The 24,579-nt window shown below is 40.2% G+C and overlaps 5 protein-coding genes across 5 annotated transcripts; 1 reads left to right on the top strand and 4 right to left on the bottom strand.

Moving 5' to 3' along the window:
* Positions 1–477: 477 nt before the first annotated feature.
* Positions 478–9,475, top strand: LOC149017399 (serine/threonine-protein kinase BSK1-like). Its single transcript, XM_089151756.1, has 9 exons — positions 478–1,147; positions 1,317–1,452; positions 2,006–2,139; positions 2,244–2,349; positions 4,409–4,494; positions 6,300–6,488; positions 8,612–8,776; positions 8,874–8,987; positions 9,221–9,475. The coding sequence occupies exons 1-9, from the start codon at positions 794–796 to the stop codon at positions 9,473–9,475; spliced, it is 1,539 nt and encodes a 512-aa protein (XP_089007882.1). The 5' UTR covers positions 478–793.
* Positions 9,218–13,514, bottom strand: LOC149017400 (ATP-dependent zinc metalloprotease FTSH, chloroplastic). The gene is made up of 5 exons (XM_089151755.1): positions 12,032–13,514; positions 11,020–11,266; positions 10,746–10,929; positions 10,167–10,338; positions 9,218–9,996 (listed from the first exon to the last, which is right to left on the bottom strand). The coding sequence occupies exons 1-5, from the start codon at positions 13,349–13,351 to the stop codon at positions 9,775–9,777; spliced, it is 2,145 nt and encodes a 714-aa protein (XP_089007881.1). The 5' UTR covers positions 13,352–13,514; the 3' UTR covers positions 9,218–9,774.
* A 693-nt stretch (positions 13,515–14,207) lies between these two features.
* LOC149017401 (uncharacterized) lies at positions 14,208–15,125 on the bottom strand. Its single transcript, XM_089152947.1, has one exon. It carries the CDS (start codon positions 15,096–15,098, stop codon positions 14,217–14,219), a length of 882 nt encoding a protein of 293 aa, XP_089009073.1. The 5' UTR covers positions 15,099–15,125; the 3' UTR covers positions 14,208–14,216.
* A 3,490-nt stretch (positions 15,126–18,615) lies between these two features.
* Positions 18,616–19,524, bottom strand: LOC149017402 (uncharacterized). Its single transcript, XM_089152948.1, has one exon. The coding sequence runs from the start codon at positions 19,522–19,524 to the stop codon at positions 18,616–18,618; it is 909 nt and encodes a 302-aa protein (XP_089009074.1).
* Positions 19,525–21,627: 2,103 nt separating this feature from the next.
* On the bottom strand, positions 21,628–22,549 carry LOC149017403 (uncharacterized). Its single transcript, XM_089151757.1, has one exon. It carries the CDS (start codon positions 22,514–22,516, stop codon positions 21,656–21,658), a length of 861 nt encoding a protein of 286 aa, XP_089007883.1. The 5' UTR covers positions 22,517–22,549; the 3' UTR covers positions 21,628–21,655.
* Positions 22,550–24,579: the final 2,030 nt, after the last annotated feature.

The raw sequence follows: 24,579 nt of genomic DNA on the forward strand, positions 1-24,579 counted from the left end.
TTTGACTGATCTTTATCAAAATCGTCATTGACTAATTCCATTTTTTTAATTTTGATTAATGAAACCTTGGATTATATCGAACATGTTAGCTACTATATATATGTAATATGGTGACAATGAAATTTACTAAAACTGCCTAACCGGTCAAGAAGAGTCTGCTAATTGAGGAAATAAAATTATGAGTTATCTTCTTAAACAACCAAACAAATTTGAGGCTTTGAACGAGGTAATGGAGAGATTTGGAGTCTAGACACCTTAGCTTTAGATATTATTAAATACAATTTGGAATCCAAATACTAGAACGAAAATTCGAGTTCATTCACATTAAATTACCATATAATAAGATTAATATGATTTGCATCAGCGGAAAACTATTCGAAGATAATAATAAAACAAATAAGAAATGGGTGTGGAAGGTTAAGAAAATATAAATGGAACCAGAAGTGCCAGTGTGGAAACAAAGAAAGAAAGGTGGAACCGTGGAAGAAGAGAGAGAATGAGAGAGTTCCCAATTTATGCGGCAAGTGATGATTAAGATATCTCTGTCCGTTTTTGCTTATTCGGCTCTTTCTCTCTCTGTCTTGCTTTCACACGCGCATAGTCTCTCACGTACACAAGCAGCCGAGGTATATAGACACCAAGCAGAGCTACCCAAAGAGGAGAAATACCCAGATTAGATTTCTTCTTCTTCTTCTTCTTGTTTGTTCTTCTTCTTCTTCTTAATGATTCGAGCGCTTTCTCAATCGAACTGAGAAGTGAGGTGAGCGTGTGACGAGGGAATAATAGGTAAGTCATGGGTTGCTGTGAATCATCGCTCTTATCGCTCTTAAGAAGGAAGGCTCGAACAGATAAAGACAAGGTACAACAACATCACAAACAACATCATAGCCAAATTCCACCGTTGAAGCACCCACCTCAAGCTGGTGATTCGGACCCTACTGTTGTTGCTGTTGGAGTTCCTTCTTTCTCCGAGTTTTCACTGTCCGACCTTAAAGCCGCCACCAACAACTTCAGCTCGGAGTTTATCGTTTCCGAGAGCGGGGAGAAAGCCCCCAATCTAGTCTACAAGGGTCGTCTTCAGAATCGCCGATGGATCGCTGTCAAGAAATTCACCAAATTCGCCTGGCCCGATCCCAAGCAGTTTGCTGTATTGCATCCCTCTCTCATTTCAGTCATTTGCCATTTGGGTTTTCTAATTCTCTGCTTCTCTCAACTCCCATCTTGTTTCTTCATTACTCCTTTGGTTTTTGGGTGTTTTCCCTCCCCTCTTTTACTCGACTCAGATCCTTTTTCTCTTCCTTCCCGGTGGGTTTTAGGAGGAAGCTTGGGGCGTTGGAAAGTTGCGACATCGAAGGCTTGCGAATTTGATCGGTTACTGCTGTGATGGCGATGAGAGGTTACTTGTTGCTGAGTACATGCCTAACGATACCCTTGCTAAACATCTATTTCACTGTATGTGCAGTTATCTGTTTTTATATCTTTCATTTCTTAGTTTCCACATTGCTCTTGTTACTTCCCCTTATATGTCTCAATTGACTTAACATTTCCGTTTTAAAGCTTCACTCTCCATCGCCTCTTCTTGAATTTCCCTGATAGCTGTCATTGATTTCATTGTAGCTTGGAATCCATTAGTCTTGTTTAGTTGATTAGCTAATGCCTGAATACGTATGTTCGTCCCTAATTAACAGGAGGGAGCCTTATGTTGAATTTCGTGGTTGCTCGCTATATTATCATTGTTATTACTTAAAAATTATTTTTATTAGCTTATGTTGCCAAATAGTTCTTCACTTGATCCAACATATTGTCATTAAAGTGAAGGGGGCAATTCCTTGATTTCCTTTCCTTGGCTTCAAACCTCTTCCATTCGAAATTTATGCATGTATGGTGACTCAGTTTGCTTTGGATATATGGTCATTGATTAACCAACGTGCTAAACTAGCTTGTTGGAAGTTCAGCCCTTGTGAATTATGTGACCCTGGTTTTCAAATTTTTTATTTCTTGGCAGGGGAAAATCAAACCATCGAGTGGGCAATGCGTTTACGAGTTGCTTTATATATTGCTGAAGCCTTGGATTATTGTAGTACAGAAGGGCGACCACTATACCATGACCTGAATGCTTATAGGGTCCTTTTTGATGAGGTGTGTTACTTCATCATTACTGCATTCATCTTTTCTCTTTTTTGTTGTGTTATGGTACTCAAGGAGTAGTAACTTGTATCCTTATGATGCATCTGTTCTTGTAGGATGGGGATCCACGGCTTTCCTGTTTCGGCCTTATGAAAAATAGCAGGGATGGGAAAAGTTATAGCACAAATCTTGCGTACACCCCGCCAGAGTATTTAAGAAATGGTATCTGCTTCTTTTCTGGTTCTATGTTATTCTTGCTTCCCTACACTTTTGGTGCTACTGAGACAAATTAAATTATATAAGATGATTTGTGGACTAAAAAGATGACTTATAATAGTGATTCTCTTCACAAATTCTGATAAAAAAATGGCAGTATGACACAATAATACAACAAAGTGGAACAACAGATGGCCTCTGTAGATTTAAAACCAAGTATAGGGCAAGGAGAAGGGTACGTGTGCAGTGATTTTTGTTATAATACAGGTACTTTTGTATTAGATTTATTCCCAGCCTTCTGGTGCATCTTTATTTGCCATGAATGCTGAACAGCAGCTTTGATACTCTTGTGAAGCAGTTCATGACACATGCAACTAGTTAAGTCTTTCGGTAATGTGTCTCATTCATATGGTATCTACTGTTGGTTGGGAAGGAGGAGAAAAGGAGGAGAAATGAGATCTAGTGCTTAAAGCTTGAACTCAGAGATCTCAAGATCAACATAGGACACTGGGTAGAAAATCTAATATCTGTAATTTTCCATGTATTTAAAGTTGAAGGGCTATGTCTGATTCTATACTATATACGGTTAGAAGAAACCTCTGAAGATATGATGGGAAGAAGCAATCATGGGATCTGGTACTTAAAGCAGTCCAGCGGGATTTAGCAAGTGAGTTTTATCGTGGAAGTGGAAAACCGATTTCCCAATCAAACCTAATGACAACCAAAAGTATTGGGTTATGGGTTAAAGGCTTAAAGCTAGTGGAGTGATGACCCGATAGAAGTCAGGTGGATGCATCCAAGTAATGGGCAGTGTAAGTTAAATGCCTGATGTCTGTTCCTTGGGTAATCCAGGAATTGCAGGAGCTGGTGGTTTAACTAGAGATGAATCGGCAAGAATAGTGTGTCATTTTAGAGCATTGTTAGGCATGAAAGTGAATTCTGAACGGAATTCGAGGATCTGGTGAGAGGGATCAAATTTGCAAGATTGAGAAAAATTGGAAAGTTATGGGTTGATTTCGATTCAGTAGCAGTGGTTGCTCGGTCAAACAAGAACCGAATGCCATTGTTTATAAATTAGAGGTGGCTGGTTTTAAAACATTACGTTGGCAATATTGTTTGGAGAATTAGTCACTGTCATTGTGAAACTATCATGGTAGCTGATTTTTTGGTGTCGTCAGCAGCGAAAGAGCAACCTTCTTAGGTTATTCAGGAATGGCCACATTTGGTTAAACTGGAGATGGAAAAGGATGCATCTGAGTGGCCAAGGTCAGGTTTTGTTAACCCTGATTGTGAAGTATGACGATGGGTTAGGATGGGGTAATCCCAAGTCAGTAGGTGCGTTATCAAGTACTTTCTTGATAAGTAGGTTTTCTTTCTTCTACCCTATACTATATTCTCTTTTCCCTTCTTTAATAAAATTGGCCTTTTACCTGAAAAGAGAAGTTGTTGACTGAATCTCTTGTTAATTTTTCTCCACTCATGACTTCATTAGGTTTTTCTAGTACTAATGTTGCAAGTTTCTGAATGATTTTCTATAAATAATTTATTTTTACTGTCATTTTCTATTAATATCTGATTGCAGCACTTTTATTTGTGTCCCATAACCCTTCTTCCTATATATGCATATAGCTTTTTAAAATAAAAGGTGGGAAAATAAAAGCATGCTCTTGTGAGCTTGGGAACTATAATACGCTGGTTATTTGTCGTTTCAATGTTCTTTCTGGTGTAGAGTACTACATTCTGTTATAGCAATATATTTCTTTACAGCTGTCTCTTTCATGGCTTTAGTTGTGTTGTAGGTTATTTAAAAAGAGATGATGAAATTCTTCCACAAGAATTAATATTTTCTGTGGTCTGATGATTGTACTTTATGTAGCACTGAGTTGTGAATATATAAATTGTCTCAATCTTCATTATGTTGTTCAGAAAGATACTTTAATTAGTGATGTTACTTAATCCAACCATAATGCAGATTAGTGTTTCTTAGTCTATATCATCTCTTCTGTTACCGTAGCTGATATCTACTAATACTTTCTGCAATCATCAAAAATATGAATCTCTTCAGGAAGGGTCACTGCTGAAAGTGTCATCTTCAGCTTTGGTACTGTCCTCTTGGATCTTCTGAGTGGGAAACACATCCCTCCAACCCATGTAAGACTTCTACTTTACTATTCATTCAAACCATATCTGCTTTCTAAGGGTTCTGCTCTGTGCAATCATGGTTGGTTGCACTGAGAGTCTTACCAATTTGTTTTTTTCTTCCTTTGTTTGCACTTGTTAGGAGGGACAGTGTTGATATTATACACCGTACTTAAAAAATTCTTGATGGTACAGTACAGTTCAATTAGGAAAATTCCCTTTTTCTTATTATGGTTGAGACCTGATGATTAGGGGCCAAAAATATTGGTGGTCCCAGACTCTCTGTATGAACATGTCTGACTACACGTAAAAAAACTAAAAATAAGGCTCCTTTTTTTATTTCCTTTTCTTTTTTTTTTTAAAGGAAAATATAGTGAAGTAATTATAACAAGGTAACATCACTATCAATTGACACTTCCATACCATGTGGTGTTGACGCAGATAAATCATATGAATGCCCTTATTGAAAATAGGCTTTGGATTGGGCTATGTAGGTGTCAGATTTTTGATGCTATGGGTTCACTTTGTTATCGACCAATTTGTTAACCCTAGAATATGGCTGGAAAGTTGGAAAATGGGATTTACTTAATGAGTTTAGTTCCTCTCATGAATTCAATTTCCTAGTCAGTTTGTCTCCATATTAGTTAAGGATAAGTATTAGGCCTTTCATTTGAGTCCATTGATGAGTCTTCAATGTAAAGTTTATAAGGACTACAGTCTTGTACATGAATTTGAGTTATGAGATTGAGGGGAAAAAGACAGCTTTGTGCTTTTATTATAGGGTAAGGTGAGAAACCCAAGGGACAATGGGATACTCGTCCAATCCCGTCCAATACTATCCTTCTTTTCTTTTTGTAGTTTCTTCTTTGTTCTATTACAATCAATTTCATTGTGTGAGCTGCTACGAGTTCTTCAATTGTTGCTTCTCTTCCATGGAAGTTTCATTTTCCTAGAATGTATTCTAATTTTTGGTCTAATTCTTCTTCTGATGATCGATTCAACCTTTGATCAAAAAAATATACCTTGGTCCTAGTTTTTTGAAGATCGAACCAGCACCAAGCTTTTTTGGGAAGATTTTTCCTGGAGCTAGGTTCTTTGTAATCCATTCTTAAGGAGGAAAACACAAAAATAGATGAAGGCTGGTTTGATTGGACTTGGATCTTGAGAAATTTTGCTGGTCACTCCATTTGTGATCGCCTTGGCAAGCTAGTTTTTGGTGCCACTATCCATCACATCTGGTGGGAGCGCAACCTCAAAAGATGTACTTCCAAATCTCGCTCTTTAGACATGATTTGGAGTGCCATCTATTTTTATGTTTCCTCTAGATTGCTTTCTCTCCCCCATCCCCTTGTTATTGACTCCCCCAGAAATAGGTTAATTGTTAGTTTCTAGGGCCTTAGTTCCTCTTTTATTTCCCCCTCTTGAGCTTTGGGCTCCCTTTGTGTGCCTTACTTTGTAGTGCTTGTTGCTTTAATTTAATTATTTATTCATCCAAAGAAAAGCACAAAAGAAGTACAAGAAGTGATTAAAAATGACTTTTTAGTTGATGTAATTTGAAGATTTTTATTTCCTTTTCATGGTATATATTGGTATTTCTGTAAGTTTATCTTTATATAATCACTTTTACTGCAGTTCTACTGTTTTGAGCTAAACTTGACTATGGAGATATGTCTTGGCTCTTTACTTGTCTATCATGGCTTTAATTGTCAAATGATGTCAACCAATTATGTTAGAGTTGGACACCTTATCTTGCATCTCCTCAATGGTAGTTTGAATCAAGTTTGCTTTGTTCATCGATCTTCCATTCATGTATGCAGGCTCTTGACATGATTCGTGGCAAAAACATCCTGCTCTTAATGGATTCCCACTTGGAAGGAAAATTCTCAACAGAAGATGCGACTCTGGTTGTTGGGCTTGCTTCTCGTTGTTTGCAATATGAACCTCGGGAGCGACCTGATCCAAAAAGCCTTGTTGCAACACTTGCGCCGCTGAATACAAAACCTGATGTGAGTTCTTTTATTGAAGCTTACTAGCTTTTATTGTTGAGATTCTCCAGATTCTCCATTTCTGCTTATATGCTTTGTATATGTTTGTCTGTGTTCTCATTTATCTGTTTTATATGTTGTTACTGGTTCTGGTACAAGCACTTGACTACTGAGAATCCCTAGTATTGTATAATTTCTACTGATAGCAACCTTGATGCACTGATTGGAGAATGATGCATGTCAACGTATTAGCTTATCAGGGAATTCAGTCATGGCCCAGTTCCCTGGATCAAAGGTTGTCTGAAACCCCTATGGTTCAAGAACTTGATCTCGAGGCCTATCTCACCAACTCAAAAAAGAGAGTTGGCTTGAGATCTTGCCAAGTTGGTTGGATTTTTTACCCTAACCGAGGTCTTGCGAGATATCTTTGGCATTATTTGGTTGAGGTTTCGGGACCTGGGGAATAGTTCTAAATTGTATATGGTAGTATTGACCAAATCTTTTATCATGTCTCTAGGGATTATGGCGCAGTAATACATATTTTTTGTGAAATTTTGTATTGGGAATGTTGATACATGTGATATGTGATTCTTTCTGTCATTTCTCCAATGTCTTACTTTGCCTGTTTTTTGTCCCCAGCGGTGCCTTTAGATTGTCCAATTTGATTTTTTGTCTGACTGCTACCTCTTTACCAAGTGTGCTCATATTTTCTGTACTAACATGTGTAATGATGATACGTCTAAAATTTCTGAGCATTGGATATGTTGTCCTTGGTTTCAGTAACAATTTGTTCATTTTGTTTTCCTCTGGGATTGGGTTGAATAATGTTGCTATTGATATGATCTCCTTGAAACTCAATTCTGCTCTTCTCAATTTTCAAATTAACTATATTTCTGCTTTTGCTACTTATAGTCAATTTGAAAATAAAATATATTCTTGGTTTCTCAAAAAATTAAAATAGGGTGGATGAAGTGGAGAGTTGTGTCAGGGGTCTTGTGTGATTGACATTCCTTTAAAACTCAAAAGGGAAATTCTATAGGTCTGTATACAACCAGCTTTGATGTGTGGCATGGAGTGTTGGTCGGGTAATTAGCATTATTTAGATAAACCCTATGTAGCAGAAATAAGGATGCTAAGATGAATGAGTGTCAAACTAAGAAGGATAATGTAAAAAAATGATCATATTAGAGCTGGTTTGGGAGTAGCTCCAATAAATGATAACCTACGAGAACGTTAATTGAGGTGGCATGGTCACATTCGATGAAAGCCTTTGAATGCTCTAGCACGGAGATGTGATTTAATCTAGATTGGGAGAATTGATTTAATCTAGATTGAAGGAATTAGAAGAACTAGGGGCAGACCTAGGATAATCTTGAGAGAATTGGTGAGAAAGGATATGCATAACTTAGGTCTTGCGTCTAGTATGACCTCAAATAGAGCTGATTGGAAGGCAGAAGGATTCATGTATAGAAGTCCCTATTTAGTCAGGATTAGGCTTGTGGTTGTTGTTGAGTTCCTACTTATAGTCAATTCCTCAAAATCATTATTTTCTAATATAATTATAAGGTTTGGTGTCATATTACTAACCAGGCTGTGTGCCGTTCATTCATCCACTAGTTAATTGATTGGATCCAATCATAATCCTTTAAATCACACAAGTGATTTCTTTTCAGTCATGGATTTCTAGTTTCCTATTCCATATGGGTTAGTTATTTCTGAATCTGGCCCTCAGATTTAATAATCTTTCGTCGGCATTTTGTTGACCGATGAGAAATTCAACCAGATTTTTATGCGCACAAGGTTTGGTGTGGTTGAGCTATTTAATTTACTTCTAAGTTCTAACCTGATTCTTACCCTTTTGCTAGTTTTCCCGTTTTTAATTTATCATTGGCTGATCTCACTGGTTTAAGATGAGTACATTACCTTGGGGCCTTTTTTGGGTACCTATCATTGTTAAATGTAAACTCTGCCGCTTAGGCAGGATTATGCACTTGTCCATTACAATGATGGAATTTAGGCTGCTACTATGGCTTATACCTCCTCCCAATCAAAATTTGCCTGTTCTGCTTGCCATGTGCTAGGTGTTTTCATTAGATGAGGCCTGCCTTTTGATTTGGTGCCTGATTAGGAATTTTGGCATTCAGGTTCCTTCTTACGTGATGCTTGGAACTCCAAAGCATGAGGAAGCTCCAGCTACCCCACAGCGTCCTCTCTCTCCAATGGGTGAGGCATGTTCACGAATGGACCTCACAGCTATCCACCAGATTTTGGTGACGGCACACTACAGAGATGATGAAGGAACCAATGAGGTAAGTGACCCTTACTATTGGTGAAAGTATTTAGCAGATTTATATATATATATATAAGATTGTGCAAGTGATTCGTGCTTTTGTGGTTATTGCTCAGTTATCATTCCAAGAATGGACACAACTAATGCGAGACATGCTGGAAGCAAGGAAGCGTGGGGATTTTGCATTCCGCGACAAAGATTTTAAGACTGCCATAGATTGTTATTCTCAGGTATGCTTCTCTTTTTGGTCAAGGATGTGTTGCCATCGATTTTCTGTAAAACTGGTTCAGGTTGTTAATCTGCCATAGTAGATGCTTTAATCTTTACAAGTCGAGAGAGAACTGAACAATGAGGCAAAAGAAAATTAATAAGATAGCTTTGTTGTTTTCAAATTTGACCGGGCCAAAATAATCTGCTGAGTGGATTAACAAAAGGTTTTTTTTTTTGTGTGCCATTTGTACAGTTCATAGATGTGGGAACAATGGTTTCACCTACTGTTTATGCACGACGAAGCCTCTGCCATCTCATGTGTGATCAACCTGATGCTGCCCTCAGAGATGCAATGCAAGCACAGTGTGTTTATCCAGATTGGCCTACGGCCTTCTACATGCAGGCTGTGGCGCTTGCTAAGCTTGACATGCACAAAGATGCTGCTGACATGTTGAATGAAGCGGCGGGACTAGAAGAAAAGCGGCAAAAAGGCGGGAAAGGATCCTGAGAAAACTCTCAAAGGTTACCCACTATGACAGCAATTTACAACCACCCACCCATCCATTGTTATTGACAACACATTGAGCTGAGCTTTGAGTGAAGCGAGCTGGGGATTTGGCTACTCAAACGAAGAATGTATTATAGCGGGAAAACAAACCTTTCTTTTCTTCTTGTATCAATGCATGTGCTCTTTTCTCCAATTGTGAATTTTTGTTTGTAAGGCATTTGTCTGGTTTAAGAATATGTGTATATCATGGAATATATAATACAACAGGATTTTTCTACAAGACTATGCGATTGGTAAATTTATGCAACATATAGCTCGGCCTTGCCATCAATAAATAAGCTCATGAACTCTTCCCCATCCACACTTTCCTTCTCCATGAGAAGCTGCGCAAGCTTGTGAAGGATGTCAATGTGGGTTGTTATGATCTGTTTGGCCCTTGTATATGCCTTTTCCACCAGCTCTCTCACTTCTGCGTCTACCACATCTGCAGTCGCCATGGAGTAGTCCTTTTGGGAAGACATCTGCAAAATCAAAGAACCGAAGCAAACATCATTTTATAAAGATAATAAAATAAAATAAAACAGGCATTTCTTCCATGTGGCTGCTGTCGAATTAGAATACTTCTGCCATAGCAGCAGCGGGTCTTGGGGGGGGGGGGGGGGAGGAATAGGAAAGGGAGGAGCCCTCCTACCTGCTGACCAAGGAAGGGATTACCACCAGGTCCACCAATGGCAACCTGGCCAATCTTTCTGCTGAAGCCAAATCTCTCTACCATCTGCCTTGCCACTCTTGAAACCTGCATGAAATCGTTTGATGCTCCAGTTGTAACATTTTCTTGCCCAAATATGACTTCTTCAGCCACCCTGAATTGTCAATGACAGCAAGTAAATCAGTGAACTAGATTCAGTTGTATCAGACTGTAGGCATAGAAAACCAAAAACCTCAACTTGGTTGATCCAAAAAGTTACCCAAAAAGGAAAACATTCAGAATACCATCAAATACAGGGTAGTAGGCAATTTCTGCCTGCATGTCGACCTGGGCGCTCGTTGGACTTTCTTGTCCTCCTCTACTACTTATTGTAAAAAGGTGGAAGAGACAAGAGGTTAAGGGATATCTATGGCTGAAGGCTGAAGGCTGAAGCCAGAAGGAATAGCACTTCATGGCCTCAATCAATGAATCAATAGACCTTGGGAGGGGAATCAGATGAACCTTGCATTTCCAAATCTTAATCTACTCAAGGGGTTTCATGAGAAGAGGCGCATGACAAACCTTCCACCTAGTGCAACAGCCATCTGATTCTCCAGGTAGCTTCTGCTGTAGAGTCCAGATTCAAGTCTCTCTTCACTTGGTGCAAAAAAGGTAAGTCCTCCAGCTTGGCCACGAGGGATAATGGAGATCTTGGCAACTGGATCGTACTCGGGCATAAGTGCACCAACTAGAGCATGCCCAGCCTCTGCAAAATTTTGAAATTAGTATAACCATTCAGATGCTCCTCAAGACTTCTTGTTACAAAATAAAAGAAGATGCATTCTTGGTTGCATACCATGGTAAGCGACCAACTTCTTTTTCTCTTCTGAAACTACTGCATTCTTCTTCTCAGGCCCAGCAATTATTCTTTCCAAAGCATCTGATATCTCATCTTTGCTTATTTCCTTGAGGTCACGCCTGGCTGCAAGAATGGCTGCTTCATTCATAAGGTTTTGCAAGTCTGCTCCAGTAAAACCAGGGGTTCTCCTTGCTATCTTCTCAAAATCTACATCTTTTCCTATTGCTTTCCCTCTGGAGTGCACCTGTCACAAAGAAGATAACAAAGTAGTAAGAATGTAAACTTCGCTCAAGATACTCTCCTCACTTTGGAACTGGATGGAAGTTCACAGACTAAAAATATGAGAACGACAAAAACGCATAGCCAGACTGGGAAGGACTCAGCAGGATGGGGCTTCTTGTTCGAAGCATAAACCATATCCAAGAAAAATGTTGTCCTAAAAGTTTGATTAGAATGGTTGGATTTCACTTGATTGTCTTTCTGGGAACTAGCAGATATTTAGTGTGTTGGCTGGTAAATAGGATTAATAGAAATGAAGCAATCACAACTCACAACCCCTGGAACAAATCATGATGACTATAGCATCTCTAGTAGAATTTATCAATCTCCTTCCCAAAGTTCTGGCTTTCAGATCTTATTGACACACTCATCAGTGGAAAGGAAAAGAAATCCATCTACAATCAGCAGCATAGCATTTCCTGTCTCTAGCTTTTAAAATTGTTTCTTAATCATTTCTTAATCAAAATGTTTTTGTTCCCATCTCATACAGGTTTAAGATAATTCCTGCTTGTTGCATGATTTTGTTCCCTAAAGAGGATAACTACATTTTTGAGAGAAACTGATGCCAATCTTAGAGATACACCGGCTAATTCATAGTTTAAATTCCCTTCAATTTAAGATTAGTGCAAATTCGAACTTCAAATTCCAGTTCTCCGTTCCCTTCTTCACATAATGGTGACTATAGGAAGTGGAAACAGAGATTCCATAGAAGGGGACGTTGTAAACTAACCTGAAGGATTTTTACTCTACCAGCCACATCAGGTCTGTCCACGGTGACTTGGCGATCGAACCTTCCTGGCCTTAGCAAAGCAGCATCGAGAACGTCAGGCCTGTTGGTAGCAGCAAGCACAATTACACCACTGTTGCCAGAGAAGCCGTCCATCTCCGTCAGCAGCTGGTTAATGGTCTGCTCTCTTTCGTCGTTTCCACCACCGAGCCCAGCCCCACGCTGCCTCCCCACAGCGTCAATTTCATCGATAAACACAATGCAGGGCGCCTTCGACTTTGCCTTCTCGAACAGATCCCGAACCCTAGACGCCCCAACACCCACAAATAACTCTACGAATTCCGACGCCGCGCACGAGAAGAAAGGCACACCGGCTTCTCCTGCAACGGCCCTGGCCAAGAGTGTCTTTCCGGTACCAGGAGGTCCTACCAAGAGACAACCTTTGGGGATTTTGGCTCCGAGAGCGGTGTATTTGTCTGGATTCTTCAAGAAATCGACGACTTCCTGCAATTCCAGTTTCGCCTGATCAGCACCAGCGACGTCGGAGAAAGTGACTCCAGTCTCCGGAACTTCCTGGAATTTGGATTTGGAACGGCCAAAATCCATGGGACCGCCGAGCCCTCCAGGACCACCAGGGCCTCCTTGGGCTCTTCGGAACAAGAAGAACAACCCAGCAAAGGCGAGGAAGGGAAACAACAGATTCCCAATGAAATTGAAGAGGCCATTGCCAGAGTCCCCCTCGGAGACGGAGATGTCGACGCCGTTCATAGCAAGGATGTCGATAAGGTCAGGGTCATTGGGAACAGTGACGGTGGCACGGCGACCGTCAACAGCGGAGAGCTGAAGAGTACTCCCATCTTTGCTGAAGCGAACACGTTCGACTTTGCCCTTCTTGACAGCATTCAGAAATTCGCTGTATCGCCATTGACTACCATCGGGGAGATCAGAAGTGGACTGGGTTTGAGGTTTTGGGGCAGTGAGGATAAGGTTCTGAGAGAAGGGAGACGATGGGGAGGCACTGGGTTTTGAAGCTTCAACTTCAATTACCGGTGGAGGAGAATTGTCGACAGCGAGGGCGGGAGGAATGCTTTGCGAAATTGATGAAAAGATTACGGCAGCCAAAGTGGCCTGGGAAGGCACGTTGATAAGATTTTTGGAATTGGGTTTTCTTTGCTGGATGCTTCGAGTGATCAAAAGCTTTCTTTTATAGGAAAAGGAAGATAGGGGTAAGTATCGGTTAGTGTTTCTGGGGGAGAGATGGAGTGGAGTAGCCATGAAAGTCGATGGCAGGAGAGCGTTCGTACTGCTACTGGTTGAAGCCATCACCTACAACTTGCTTCCTTTGTTACCTTATCCTTTACCCAAGCTTGGTTAGCCAGAAGAAGAATCTGAAGCTCTACACAGTTAAGAAGGAAAAGTATGGACTACTGCAATCGATAGAACCCCCGAAACCGAAACCACCCCAGTCTTCTTTAGATCTTCTTCCCTTCTCTAATAAATCTCCTTTTATTTCATCCACCGGAAGGGATGAAAGGTGTAGCGTGTATGCGTATCATCCAATCATCTTTTCCTATTTGGTCTAAACTTTCTGCGGAACATCACAATCCTGGTCCCACAAGATGTGCGGTTAAGAGAGTTGCACGTTGGCATTTTGAAGACGAAGCGTTAGTAGGATCGTGTGAAACAAAGACTCTCCTGGTAAGGTTAGAGATTTTTGTCCTGTGAGTGAGAGGTTGTGACGAATTGGGATGTGGAGTAACCATTGTCACACTAGAATTTTTTGGTTTCTTGATCTCCAAGACTTCATTCAGTTGTCATCTTCCTTTTCTCTGGGTTGAAGAAACAAAATCGAGATCCAGATGGGTTGAGTCATGACCGATTTCTATCAGCGCTTCAGCGTAGCATATTAGTAGAATTCCACTGCTCTACGTAAACCTTGAATTCTAAATTGGCCCGTCTCAGAAATGATATTAAAAAAAAAGAAAAGGGGAAAAACAGTATGAAGCAATAAATTCAGGATCCAAATAAGCTTAGTATTTATCATTTTGTATTGTAAATTGTATACACAGAAGCATGGTGCAGCTATGAACATGTATGATCCAGATTCTGGATGGCTGGGGCCACTTCATCTTTGGGGAAGGTTAAAAGATAAACCCTAGAAGTGCGGATCCAGGACGGTGTTTGGTAACTAACGACTAAGGATGTTGAGGAGCGAGACCCTGCTTTTGATTAAACGCCTGAACACGGAGTGCAGTCCTTCTTCCAGGTCTTTGACGGTCTCTTCCAGATCTTCCAGCCATTGCTGCACATCTTGGATTTGGACTTGCTTGGTTTCGTTGCCTCTGCGTGATTTGTGATTCACGAGGGTTGATAATCCCATATCTACCTTCTCCACTTCGTTCATCTCTAATGCATGTTCCTCGCAGGCTATACGCTGGGTTCTGGAGAACAAAGACCATCCATTCGCCTTCGATCGAGTCTTGGAAATTGAAATAAATGAAAAGACGGTTTCCAATGTGGACACTGTGACGGTTTCCACTTCCTTGAGCACGCTCAAGGTAGCTACAACGTCGTGATGCTCTCCATCTAGGGCAATGGAGCCTGTTCGCTTCAACTTTGCGAGGCAGTTGCGAACCTCCTTGTTCATCGTCTTCCTGGAAGAGAGATACCTGGCAACTTCCTTTTCCAATCCATTTTCTCCTCCCTTTCTCCTCCGAAGGGCAGATTGAAGTCCTTGCAGGTGTTCCTTCATCAAGGACAGGGCTTCTCTGGTGGTAGAACATGCATCCGCCATCCTCAGAGATGCATCGGACACATCTTCTACCCATGAGTAATGTTGGGTTTGGGCCAGGGCCTGTTGAGTGTACGACAACTGAGTCAGTTCGTCGATGCAATCGTACAAGTCTGAGAGGCAACCTAAGTTCTTATGCAGTGAAGATGAGGTGGCTTCTGAAGAAGACCTTAATCTGCATAATTGTTCCTCAACTCTTTGGTTGAGTGGGTGACATCGAGAAGGCAAACTGATGGATCTAGCGTGCTTTGAGCTTGCAGTTGCGCAGGAGGAAGCCATTTTAATTTCTTTCAAAAGAATTGTAGTAAGAAGCCTAACACCTCAAGCTGATATTGACTCCGAATGCCATAGCTCGTTAGCCTCTCCTGTATATATATGTACATCGATGCAAGGAAGAAAGCGAAACACGTGGTACCTCTCCTTCTGCCGCTCCAAGTCTCCTTCAACAGGTCATTTGCTCTCCTTTTGGATCTCACTGGCAAAGGTTCTTCTTGTCGGAGGTACGCTTCTTATAAGCAATCCTCATGGTGCTTGTTGCTACTGTCGTTAATATTGCGACATGGGTTGAATAATTTAAATAAATAAATAAATGATCCTGTTTTTGCTTGTTAAATCCAAGAATGCGAGTTACTACCCAGCGACAATAATGTAGATCGCAGTAACATTATTTCTACTTTAAAATAGAAGTCTGATCAGTTGGGATTCCATTTGTTTCCCATAATTGTTGTTCGAAACGAAGATGATGCCATACCTAATGGGCTTACAGAACACTCGGTTAATTTCGATTTCTTATTTTGTTGAGAGCTGGCCAGTTTGATTCTGAGTGCCAGATTAGGCAACACAGTATGTGCCTTGGCCACCCGTTTGAGGGACATAGTGGTAGCTTTCCAATGGTTTGTGCGTGTTAATCATGTGTCCACGCATGGGCATTGTGCAATGCATTTCATATACTTCATGCTAGGCTGAGTAGCATGTGCAAAAAACATTGCTAGGACATCGGTTAAGATGTAGGAAGTTCTACTACCTAACATACCCACCAATTCAGAATGAGATTCTTCATGTCTCTTCCTTGTTTTCATCTATATATTAGATGCATGGTTGGGAGTCTTTCTCTTTAGGATTGAGTTAGGATAAATGGTGTTCGGATTCTACTGTGAAGAACCTGACTGTCTACTGCTACCTCTAGAATTTGTCTGTCTTGCTTGATCTGTTAGGCTGCACTCTATCCTATCTCTCTTCCCTGAATGACTCGTGGAAGAACAGTAGTTGCAGTTCAGAGCTTTAGAAGCCACCTGATGCACTCGTCAGCAATTTAGTGGGTCTCTTGGATGCAATTGAAGACATATGTGGTCATTTCTTCAGCTACAGCTTGGCCTAGACATTTCTTTTGGAATGACAAAAGAAAAGCTAGATGGATTTAGCTGAGCTGGTTATACCCTGTTTTTGGATGTGTTGTCGTAGAAGAGGGACTGCTGTCTGTGTCTCTGTTTACGATCTGGAAAATAAACTGGGAGGATGGTGTGGTTGTTGAAGATATTGGAGAATGAACATAGGTTCCTCTCAAGCTTGTAACTAAAAGAGTTAATGCAAACTAGACTTGAAAGCCGAGAGCGTCAGCAGGGGGAGGGTAGATATCACTGGGAAAGAGATGGAAGGTAAATTGTTTGAGTGCAGGTTTAGCTATTGGATTTCCTATTCAGCATCCTCAATCATTCCAAGATGACAGTTCTGATCATGGTGACTGAGATGGATGCAAATAGTTTGCCTGCATTTCTTCGATTCACCTCCTTTTCCTTTGGCTAGTCCCACCCAATTGTTGCATTCCACTTTTATCACGTGTTTTTCAGTTTGTGAAGAATACAGAACATTCAAAAGCTTCTGTTTGTTGCTAAAGTGCAGTACTAGAGTGTTCGTCATTACTTTGATGGTTCTAATGTGCTACTTACGACCCTGTCTATTGATCAACCCTCAACGCCTCTTTCATTGGTAGTCTTTTTAATATTTAAGATCTCAGCTTAGTTGCAACAAGCTTCATGGGCATGTTGCCATGTCATTCTGTACTCGAATGGCAAGTTTCAGCTGAAGTATAGTTTCCTTCACAGTATAATGAAGCTTCTCTCCTAGACTGTTTTTGGCAAAAAAACCTCATATATTTGAGCTCAAAACTTACAGCCCCTATAGCGTTATATAAATACCTCAAAAATAGAGTCCTATGTTAAGAAAAATGAAGGCCCAATTCCGAATCCTTAACCTACCAGGTAACTTAACATTACTAGAGAACTTAAATAGTGCAGCTAGAATGCTAATCCAGCCTAACTAAACTAATACTACTGAAATGAGTGACCTAACCCCACACAACTTAAAAATAAACCTACTAAAGAAGAAAACTAACCATTCTCATATGTAAGCTTATTAGCCACAGTTTAGGCCCATAAAAGTGCCACAGTACATTTAAAACCCAATTGATCAAAGATACAGCCTATGCTGAGGAGTGCTTTTGTCAGCTGGCATTGGATGGTTGGAGACTAGTCTTCTTGAACAACAGGACTAGATGTGGAATTTTCAATTTTAAATTGCTGCATTGAATTATTTTCCTCAAAAGAAATTTTTTTGGATTTCAATTCTGTGTGATGGAAATAGGTCATCCAACTACAACAACAGTATTTCAGTGCTGAATTAACATGTTCAGCCCAAAACAATACTTCCACTAGTTTATTGTTTGATTACCCAGGAGGTATAGGAATTGTTCCTAGCTTGTTAAAAGACCAAATTGTTCAATTCTCTCTCAACTTCTTTTCTTATATTGATGAGATTTAAATGGAATGGTAAACCTCTTAGGAAGTGAGAGACACTATTTTACATGCAATTTTTTATAGTTGTGTTAGACTTCTGATGTTGATTAGGAAAATGCAGTGGATTGGATATAAGCCGTACTCTTAACTGGTCAATCCATGGTTTGAGTTAAAACGATAATGTCTAATGGGTATAAAGAACTGGGGAGGGGTTTGGAAAACAATAGGTATTGAAGAAACAGAGGGAAGTATACAGGTTGAATTCCTTTAGGAACATGTACATTCATTACTTTTTTTAACGAATGCTTTCAGATCCAAACCCATCTTGCAATCCAGTGCCCTCTGTGTTGTGCCACGCCTAAGAAAATATTTAAAATCAATTTTGGACTCACACAAGAACAATTTTCCTAGCTGGCATTATATGAGATCCATATCCCATAAGGACTAAATATCTATCACACTTGCAAGAAACTCCAAATGCCAAGTCTGTTTCACCCTTCTGGTTATTGATTTTTTTCATAACAGTGCTCTGATTATAATATACATAGTCGGGATTTGGATTTCTGGAGGGCTGTTTAAATTATCGAGATAGGATGGTTTCACTGGTGTGTAATACACATAGTCGGGATTTGGATTTCTGGAGGGCTGTTTAAATTATTGAGATAAGATGGTTTCACTGTTGTGTGTTTATTATTTTGCCTGCTGATACTTAATAGTGAAAGGGCATCTGATGCCCCTGTTATGATAGATTGATAGACAATGGCTCTTATGTTACAGTTAGAAGTATGAACTGTTTAATGGTTGATTATGTGCTTCAAAATTTAGAAGCAATCAAATAGGAGATTTGAAGAGAGCAGATGTTCTCAAAAATTTAATGAGCCGATTTATATATTTAATCATAAAATTTTGTATACATTTATTCCTTTTCCATGTACAGTATGAATTTTCAAGGCAACTCACTAGAATAAAAGAAAAAGCTGGAAGTGGCTGGAGACAATTATGTGCTACTGGTTGAGTATATTGAGGAGGGCAACTCTTGTTTTAATCAAGCTTCGGAAAATGCATTCCAGTCCATTCTCAAGATCCGAGATGCTGAGCTCCAATCTATCCAATTGCTTCTGTGCTTCAGCGTGCCAGAATCCAAGGCTGTCATGTGTCTTGTGGCCAAGGAGGGCCCTCAGTTTGACATCTACCTTCTGAAATTCACATCTCTCCATCTCATTCCCATCACATAGCCCAGGTTTCTTATTCATCACTCTTGAAACCCAAGGCCTACTAGGCCTTGATCTCACTTTTGGTCCAGATAGGAACGATAGGAGGGACTCTAACATGTTAAGGGTGATTAGTTCCGCTTCTCTTAGTACACCAACAATGGCAACAATGTTGTAGTTTTTATCCAAGAGGGAGGAAAGTACATGCTGCTTTTGTACTTTTCTTACATCTCCAAGGCACTCTCTTATGTTCTTAGTAACCTTCTTCCTGGACGCGATGTATGCTTCAGCTTCATTTGTTAGACCGAATTCCCCTCTTGTTCTACGGAAGGAAGATTGAAGCTCTGTCAGACGTTCTTTCATCTCTGAAAGGGCATCCTTTGCTGTGCCACACACATCGAGCGACCTGAGAGATCCATCTAACACTTCATCGACCCACTTCTCTCCTCGTTCTTGGGCTAATGCTTGTTGGGTCTGTGGTAAATGGAGGAAGTCGTTGACACAATCGTATAAATCTTTTAGGCCACTCAAATTGTAAGATAATGATAATGATGATAATGCCAAAGATGATGAGGAAGCTTCTGACTCTCTTACCCTGTGCAGCTGCTCCTGAACTTGAAGAGTAAGAGGATGGGATATGGATGGCACACTGCTAGAACGAGCATGACGTGAAAATTTAGAACGGAAAGGAGAGGGAGCCATTTGTTCGTCACAAGATGGAAAAAGCTTACTCTATATCTGTTCAAATTAGCTTGCAAAGTGATTGGTCATCCCTCATTTAGAACCCTATTTATTAGGAAACAAGATGAGACAAGAGGAATCAGGCTGTTCTATTTCAACATCATGGTCAACTCCTGCTTTCCCTTCCACACGTTTACTTATCATAATTTATTTAATCTTAGCTCAAACTATCATTATGTGATGAATTGGTGAAATATTAAAATACTACAACCACACCTATGGCCTACTCATCTTGTCTCCTGTCCAATAGAAGGCCAGCACATAATTCACAATTTGATTTCATTTGAGTTAAGCTCTGGGTAGATCTTAGGCTCGCCAGACTTTTCTGTCTGTCGGTGCTTATGAAGTTTAATTGAAATGTTTCTGAAGTTCTGGGTAGCAAAGCCTCAAAGGAATTAAACAGGGTATTGTGACACCTAGACCGGTGTTTAATAAAGATGGCAGTAGTTTGTTATGCACAGCAAAATCTTTTTCTTAGATGACAATGAGATCATAAGATTGTGAAATCCTCGAGATCACACGAGGACACCATCAAAATTTATTGGGTTCAACCATCGTGAGATCGTATTGTCTCCTCAGTATGTGAGATCCATATCTGTTTCTGGTTCTCCTTTCTGTTTACTGATTTTTTATTGGCAATGACAGACACAATACAAATTGTTGGGTTGAACTCCAAGAGGGCTGTTCAAATTATCATTGATGCACTGTTGAACCATCTGAGGTGGGGACAAAGGTAGTGTCATTCGTGTGCGTATCTTTTTATTTTCATCTGTTAATGCATCACATTAAGTTTTAAAATATGATCGTGAACTTGTTTGTCTTTCCTTTGTTACGTATAATTAGATAAAGTACTAATACATTTTAAGTTTAGAATTTTTATTTAGGTGACATGATTTCGAAGCTTTTCCATTTATTATTTTTACTGTAGGGATGGATCAGAGCTTGGTGCTTCCATATTATATGGAGCAAGTTTATTGTATGCCAGATTTATTTACTTCTTGGTCCTGTTGTTGTCACTGTGAAGATATGGTTCATTCTTCATTGTATGTCACTGTTTGCGTTGTCAGGTTCGGGCGGTGTTATCAAACTGCCACAAGATCGCTCATAATGTTATGCACTTACCATGCTTTCCTGCAAACACATTTTCTCACTTTGAATGCTCCTGTTTTCAGGTTTTATTTTGCCTGATCGGACTGTGAGAAGTTCTCAGCCGATGGCTAAGCGGTGAAATGGTATCCTCTGCCATGGTAAGATGGTTCTTGGTGTCACATGAAGCAGTAAAATTTGTTAGAAGATGGGAGTATATGCTTCAAGCAAACTTCTGAACGCAAGTAAACAAGAGATATGGACTGACGTGTTTAATCCCAATATTCTGTGTATACCAGAATTCCTTGTTGCATGTACAAAATGATTTTTGGAGACAATTCCCTAGAATAACATCCCTTGCACGTTTATATAGCTTTGCATATCTAAGCAGTCTGAGAAATCGCATTCTGAATGATGTACCTTTTGTTTTTTTCGCTGGTCATAATTATTGGTGGATGAAACAAAAGCATTGTGTAATTACCATTTGGGAATTATCAAAATTAATTTCAAAATATAAAGGTCTTAAGCAAATCAAGGATGTAGTAAGTTATCGTGTGAAACTTTTACTTAGATGGTGACAATTTTTGAAATAGAAATTTTTTTGGGTAATTAATTTGTAATAGAATGGATGTAGGGAGAGTTAGTTGATTATTTCCCCTGTTTTTTTGGGTGGAGACTGGAAAGAGATGTTGAGATCGATTCTGACAGATACTCAAACATCGACGATGAGCTTGCTGCGTTATGAACTTATGATTAAATTGTCATATTTGTTTTATCAAAAAAATAAATTGTCATATTTGATTTCTATGGCTTCAGAAAACACGAAAAATGAGAATCAACAAATTTAGGATGCAAATTTAGGATGCAAATATACTTGTATTTATGAAATTGTATTGTATATGTATATACAGAGAAGCATACAACTCTAAACTTGTATTATCTGGATTTCAGAGGCAATTCATCTTCGAATCCCGGGGGCAGATCATGGAGCGTGCATGTTTGGTAACTAATGAGTGAGGATGTTGAGGAGCGAGACTCTGCTCTTGATTAAACGCCTGAACACGCACTGCGTTCCTTCTTCAAGGTCCTTGACGGTCCCTTCCAGATCTTCCAGCCATTGCTGCACATCTTGGATATCATTGCCTCCGCGTGATTTGTGATTCACGAGGGCTGATAATCCCATATCTACCTTCTGTGCATCATTCATCTCCAATGCTTGTACGTCGCAGGCTACACGCTTGGTTCTGGAGAACAACGACCATCCCTTCGATCGAGTCTTGGAAATCGACATAAATGACAACAAGGATTCCAATGTCGACACCGTGACGGTTTCCACTTCCTTGAGTACGCTCAGGGTAGCCACAACGTCGTGATGCTCTCCATCTAGGGCAATGGAGCTTGTTCGCTTCAACTTCGCAAGGCAGTTGCGAACCTCCTTGTTCATCTTCTTCCTGGAAGAGAGGTACCTGGCAACTTCCTTTTCCAATCCAACCTCTCCTCCCTTTCTCCTCCGAAGGGCAGATTGAAGTTCTTGCAGGTGTTCCTTCATCAAGGACAGGGCTTCTCTGGTGGTAGAACATGCATCCGCCATCCTCAGAGATGCATCCGATACATCTTCTACCCATGACTCATGTCGAGTTTGGGCCAAGGCCCGTTGGTTATACGACAACTGAGTCAATTCGTCGATGCAATCGTACAAGTCGGAGAGGCAACCTAAGTTCTTATGCAGTGAAGATGAGGTGGCTTCTGAAGAAGACCTTAATCTGCATAATTGTTCCTCAACTCTTTGGTTGAGTGGGTGACATCGAGAAGGCAAACTGATGGATCTGGCGTGTTTTGAGGTTGCAGTTGAGCAAGATGCAGCCATTTTAATTTCTTTCGAAAGAAATTTAGTAAGAAGCCTAACACCTCAAGCCGATATTGACTCCGAGTGCCATAGCTCGTTGGGCTTTCCTGTATATATATGTGCATCGATGCGAGGAAGAGAGGGAGACACGTGGTATCTCTCCTTCTGCCCCTCCAAGTTTCCTTCAACAGGTCATGTGCTTTCATTTTGGATCTGACTCGCCAAAGGTTCTTCTTGTCGGAGTTACGCTTCTTATGCTTTCCTCATGCTGCTTATTTTCTTTAATCGTATATTGCTGCTTCTGTCGTTAATCCTGCAAACATGGATTGATTAATTTAAATAAATGAATAAATGATCCTGTTTTTGCTTGTTAAACATAAATGCGAGCGCAAGAGTTACCACTGAGCGACTACAATGTAGATCGCAAGAACATTTTTTTTTTTATATTTAAAAATATAAGTCTGATCAGTCGGGATTCCCTTTGTATCCCATGATTGTTGCTCAAAACGGAGATGATGCCTTACCTAATGGTCTTACAGCCACGCAAGGAGTCACTAATTGAAAATAAAAACATTTGGGACAGCGCACTCAGTTGAATCTTGTTGATAACTGGATGGTTTGAATCTGAGTGCCAGATTAAGCAACACAGTAGGTGGCCTTGGCCCACCCTGCTGGGGACATGGTGGTGGCTCTTCAATGGGTTGTGCGTGTTAAACATATTCCACGCATGGGCATTGTATGAGCAAGAAACATTTCCACGACATCGATTAAGATGCATGAAGTTCTACTACCCAGAAAACCCGCAGAATTAGATTCTTCATGTCTCTTCCTTGTCATCTATATATTAGATGCATGGTTGGGAGTCGTATTTAGGACTGAGTTAGGATTCTTGGCGATCGGCTTCTACCGTGGAGAACATGGTTGTCTCTGCTGCAACCTCCAGAATTTGTTATTAGGCTGCCCTCTCTTCTACATCTCTTCCCTGAATGCCTCCTATGGAAGAGCAGAATTTGCAGTTCAGAGCTATAGAAGCCACCTTATCATTAGCGATGTGACTGGTATATTGAATGGCACTGAAGATGCTTATCATGATGTTAATTATTTTCTTCAGCTACAGCTTGCTTGGAAGTTTTTCTTGGGAATGACATGAAAAAGGTAGACTGGATTTGTGCTGAACTGGATGGGTTTGTAAAACATGTGGAGAAGAGAAAAAACAAAGGAAATATGCCAGAAGTTCCTTAGTTCTTATTTGTTCTTACACGTGATGACATCTATTCCGAACTGGTTTTGATTCTACCGACACATTTCAATGGGATAGGTGATCCACTCACTTTTAAAGCATTGCCCCTGTCCTATTTTTAAATAATCAAACTTGAACAGGGGATGTTCTTTGGGATTCTTATGCAACGGTGGTGAGGGTATTCGTTTTTTGACTAATTTTGAAGCTGAGTTCGGTGCATTGGTGCATGGTTGGAATGGGCCAAGGAAATGGGTATAAGGAATTTGTCGGTTAAGTCTGATTCTGTGGCAGTGGTGGTTTGGACTCTAAAGGTTTCCTTCCCCTGGTTTATAAAGCAAAGTTGGTGAGAGTTGCAATTGCATTTTGAGGGGCTTCAATGGAAGATAACACACTGCCTTAGGGAAATGAATGCAGTACCAAATTGTTAGCTTCTGCAGCATGAGAACAAGTATCAAGCTTTAATGAGGCATGGCCTAGTACGATTGAGATGGGATAACACAGGGATGCTGCAGGTCTTCCCAGGTTTAGGTTTTAATATGCAACTGTGAGCAGCTGATGCTATTTTCTTGATTCTCTTTTTGCAGTGGAGGACTCACTCCTCTTGTACTGACTTTGTACATGTTTTTTCGCTTCTTTTAATGAAAATGACCCGTTAAAAAATATATATCAAACCTGGGTTCCAGACTTCAACCTCTTGAGTAAATGGACGAAGAACGGCAAAGAAGGGTTAAGACTTAAGAGAGAAGAAACTAAAGAAGGTCCTGTGTGTTGAATGTAATAGTTTACTACACCCCATTGATGGGAGAAAAACAGCAAGGGAACATAAAAGTTTCCTTGGTTAAGC

The sequence above is a fragment of the Hakea prostrata genome, chromosome 4, assembly GCF_041222555.1.
Source record: "Hakea prostrata isolate BN-2017 chromosome 4, UWA_Hpros_2, whole genome shotgun sequence".
In the NCBI taxonomy this organism is placed as follows: domain Eukaryota; kingdom Viridiplantae; phylum Streptophyta; class Magnoliopsida; order Proteales; family Proteaceae; genus Hakea; species Hakea prostrata.

Excerpts from the sequence above, each read along its gene's own strand:
- LOC149017399 (XM_089151756.1), top strand. The coding sequence starts at position 794 with ATGGGTTGCTGTGAATCATCGCTCTTATCGCTCTTAAGAAGGAAGGCT. Across the intron at positions 4,495-6,299 it reads AACACATCCCTCCAACCCAT|GCTCTTGACATGATTCGTGG; the intron begins GTAAGACTTCTA and ends TCATGTATGCAG. Across the intron at positions 8,988-9,220 it reads CCATAGATTGTTATTCTCAG|TTCATAGATGTGGGAACAAT; the intron begins GTATGCTTCTCT and ends CCATTTGTACAG.
- LOC149017400 (XM_089151755.1), bottom strand. The coding sequence starts at position 13,351 with ATGGCTTCAACCAGTAGCAGTACGAACGCTCTCCTGCCATCGACTTTC. Across the intron at positions 11,267-12,031 it reads GTAGAGTAAAAATCCTTCAG|GTGCACTCCAGAGGGAAAGC; the intron begins GTTAGTTTACAA and ends TCTTTGTGACAG. Across the intron at positions 10,339-10,745 it reads GCTGTTGCACTAGGTGGAAG|GGTGGCTGAAGAAGTCATAT; the intron begins GTTTGTCATGCG and ends TTGACAATTCAG.
- LOC149017401 (XM_089152947.1), bottom strand. The coding sequence starts at position 15,098 with ATGGCTTCCTCCTGCGCAACTGCAAGCTCAAAGCACGCTAGATCCATC.
- LOC149017402 (XM_089152948.1), bottom strand. The coding sequence starts at position 19,524 with ATGGCTCCCTCTCCTTTCCGTTCTAAATTTTCACGTCATGCTCGTTCT.
- LOC149017403 (XM_089151757.1), bottom strand. The coding sequence starts at position 22,516 with ATGGCTGCATCTTGCTCAACTGCAACCTCAAAACACGCCAGATCCATC.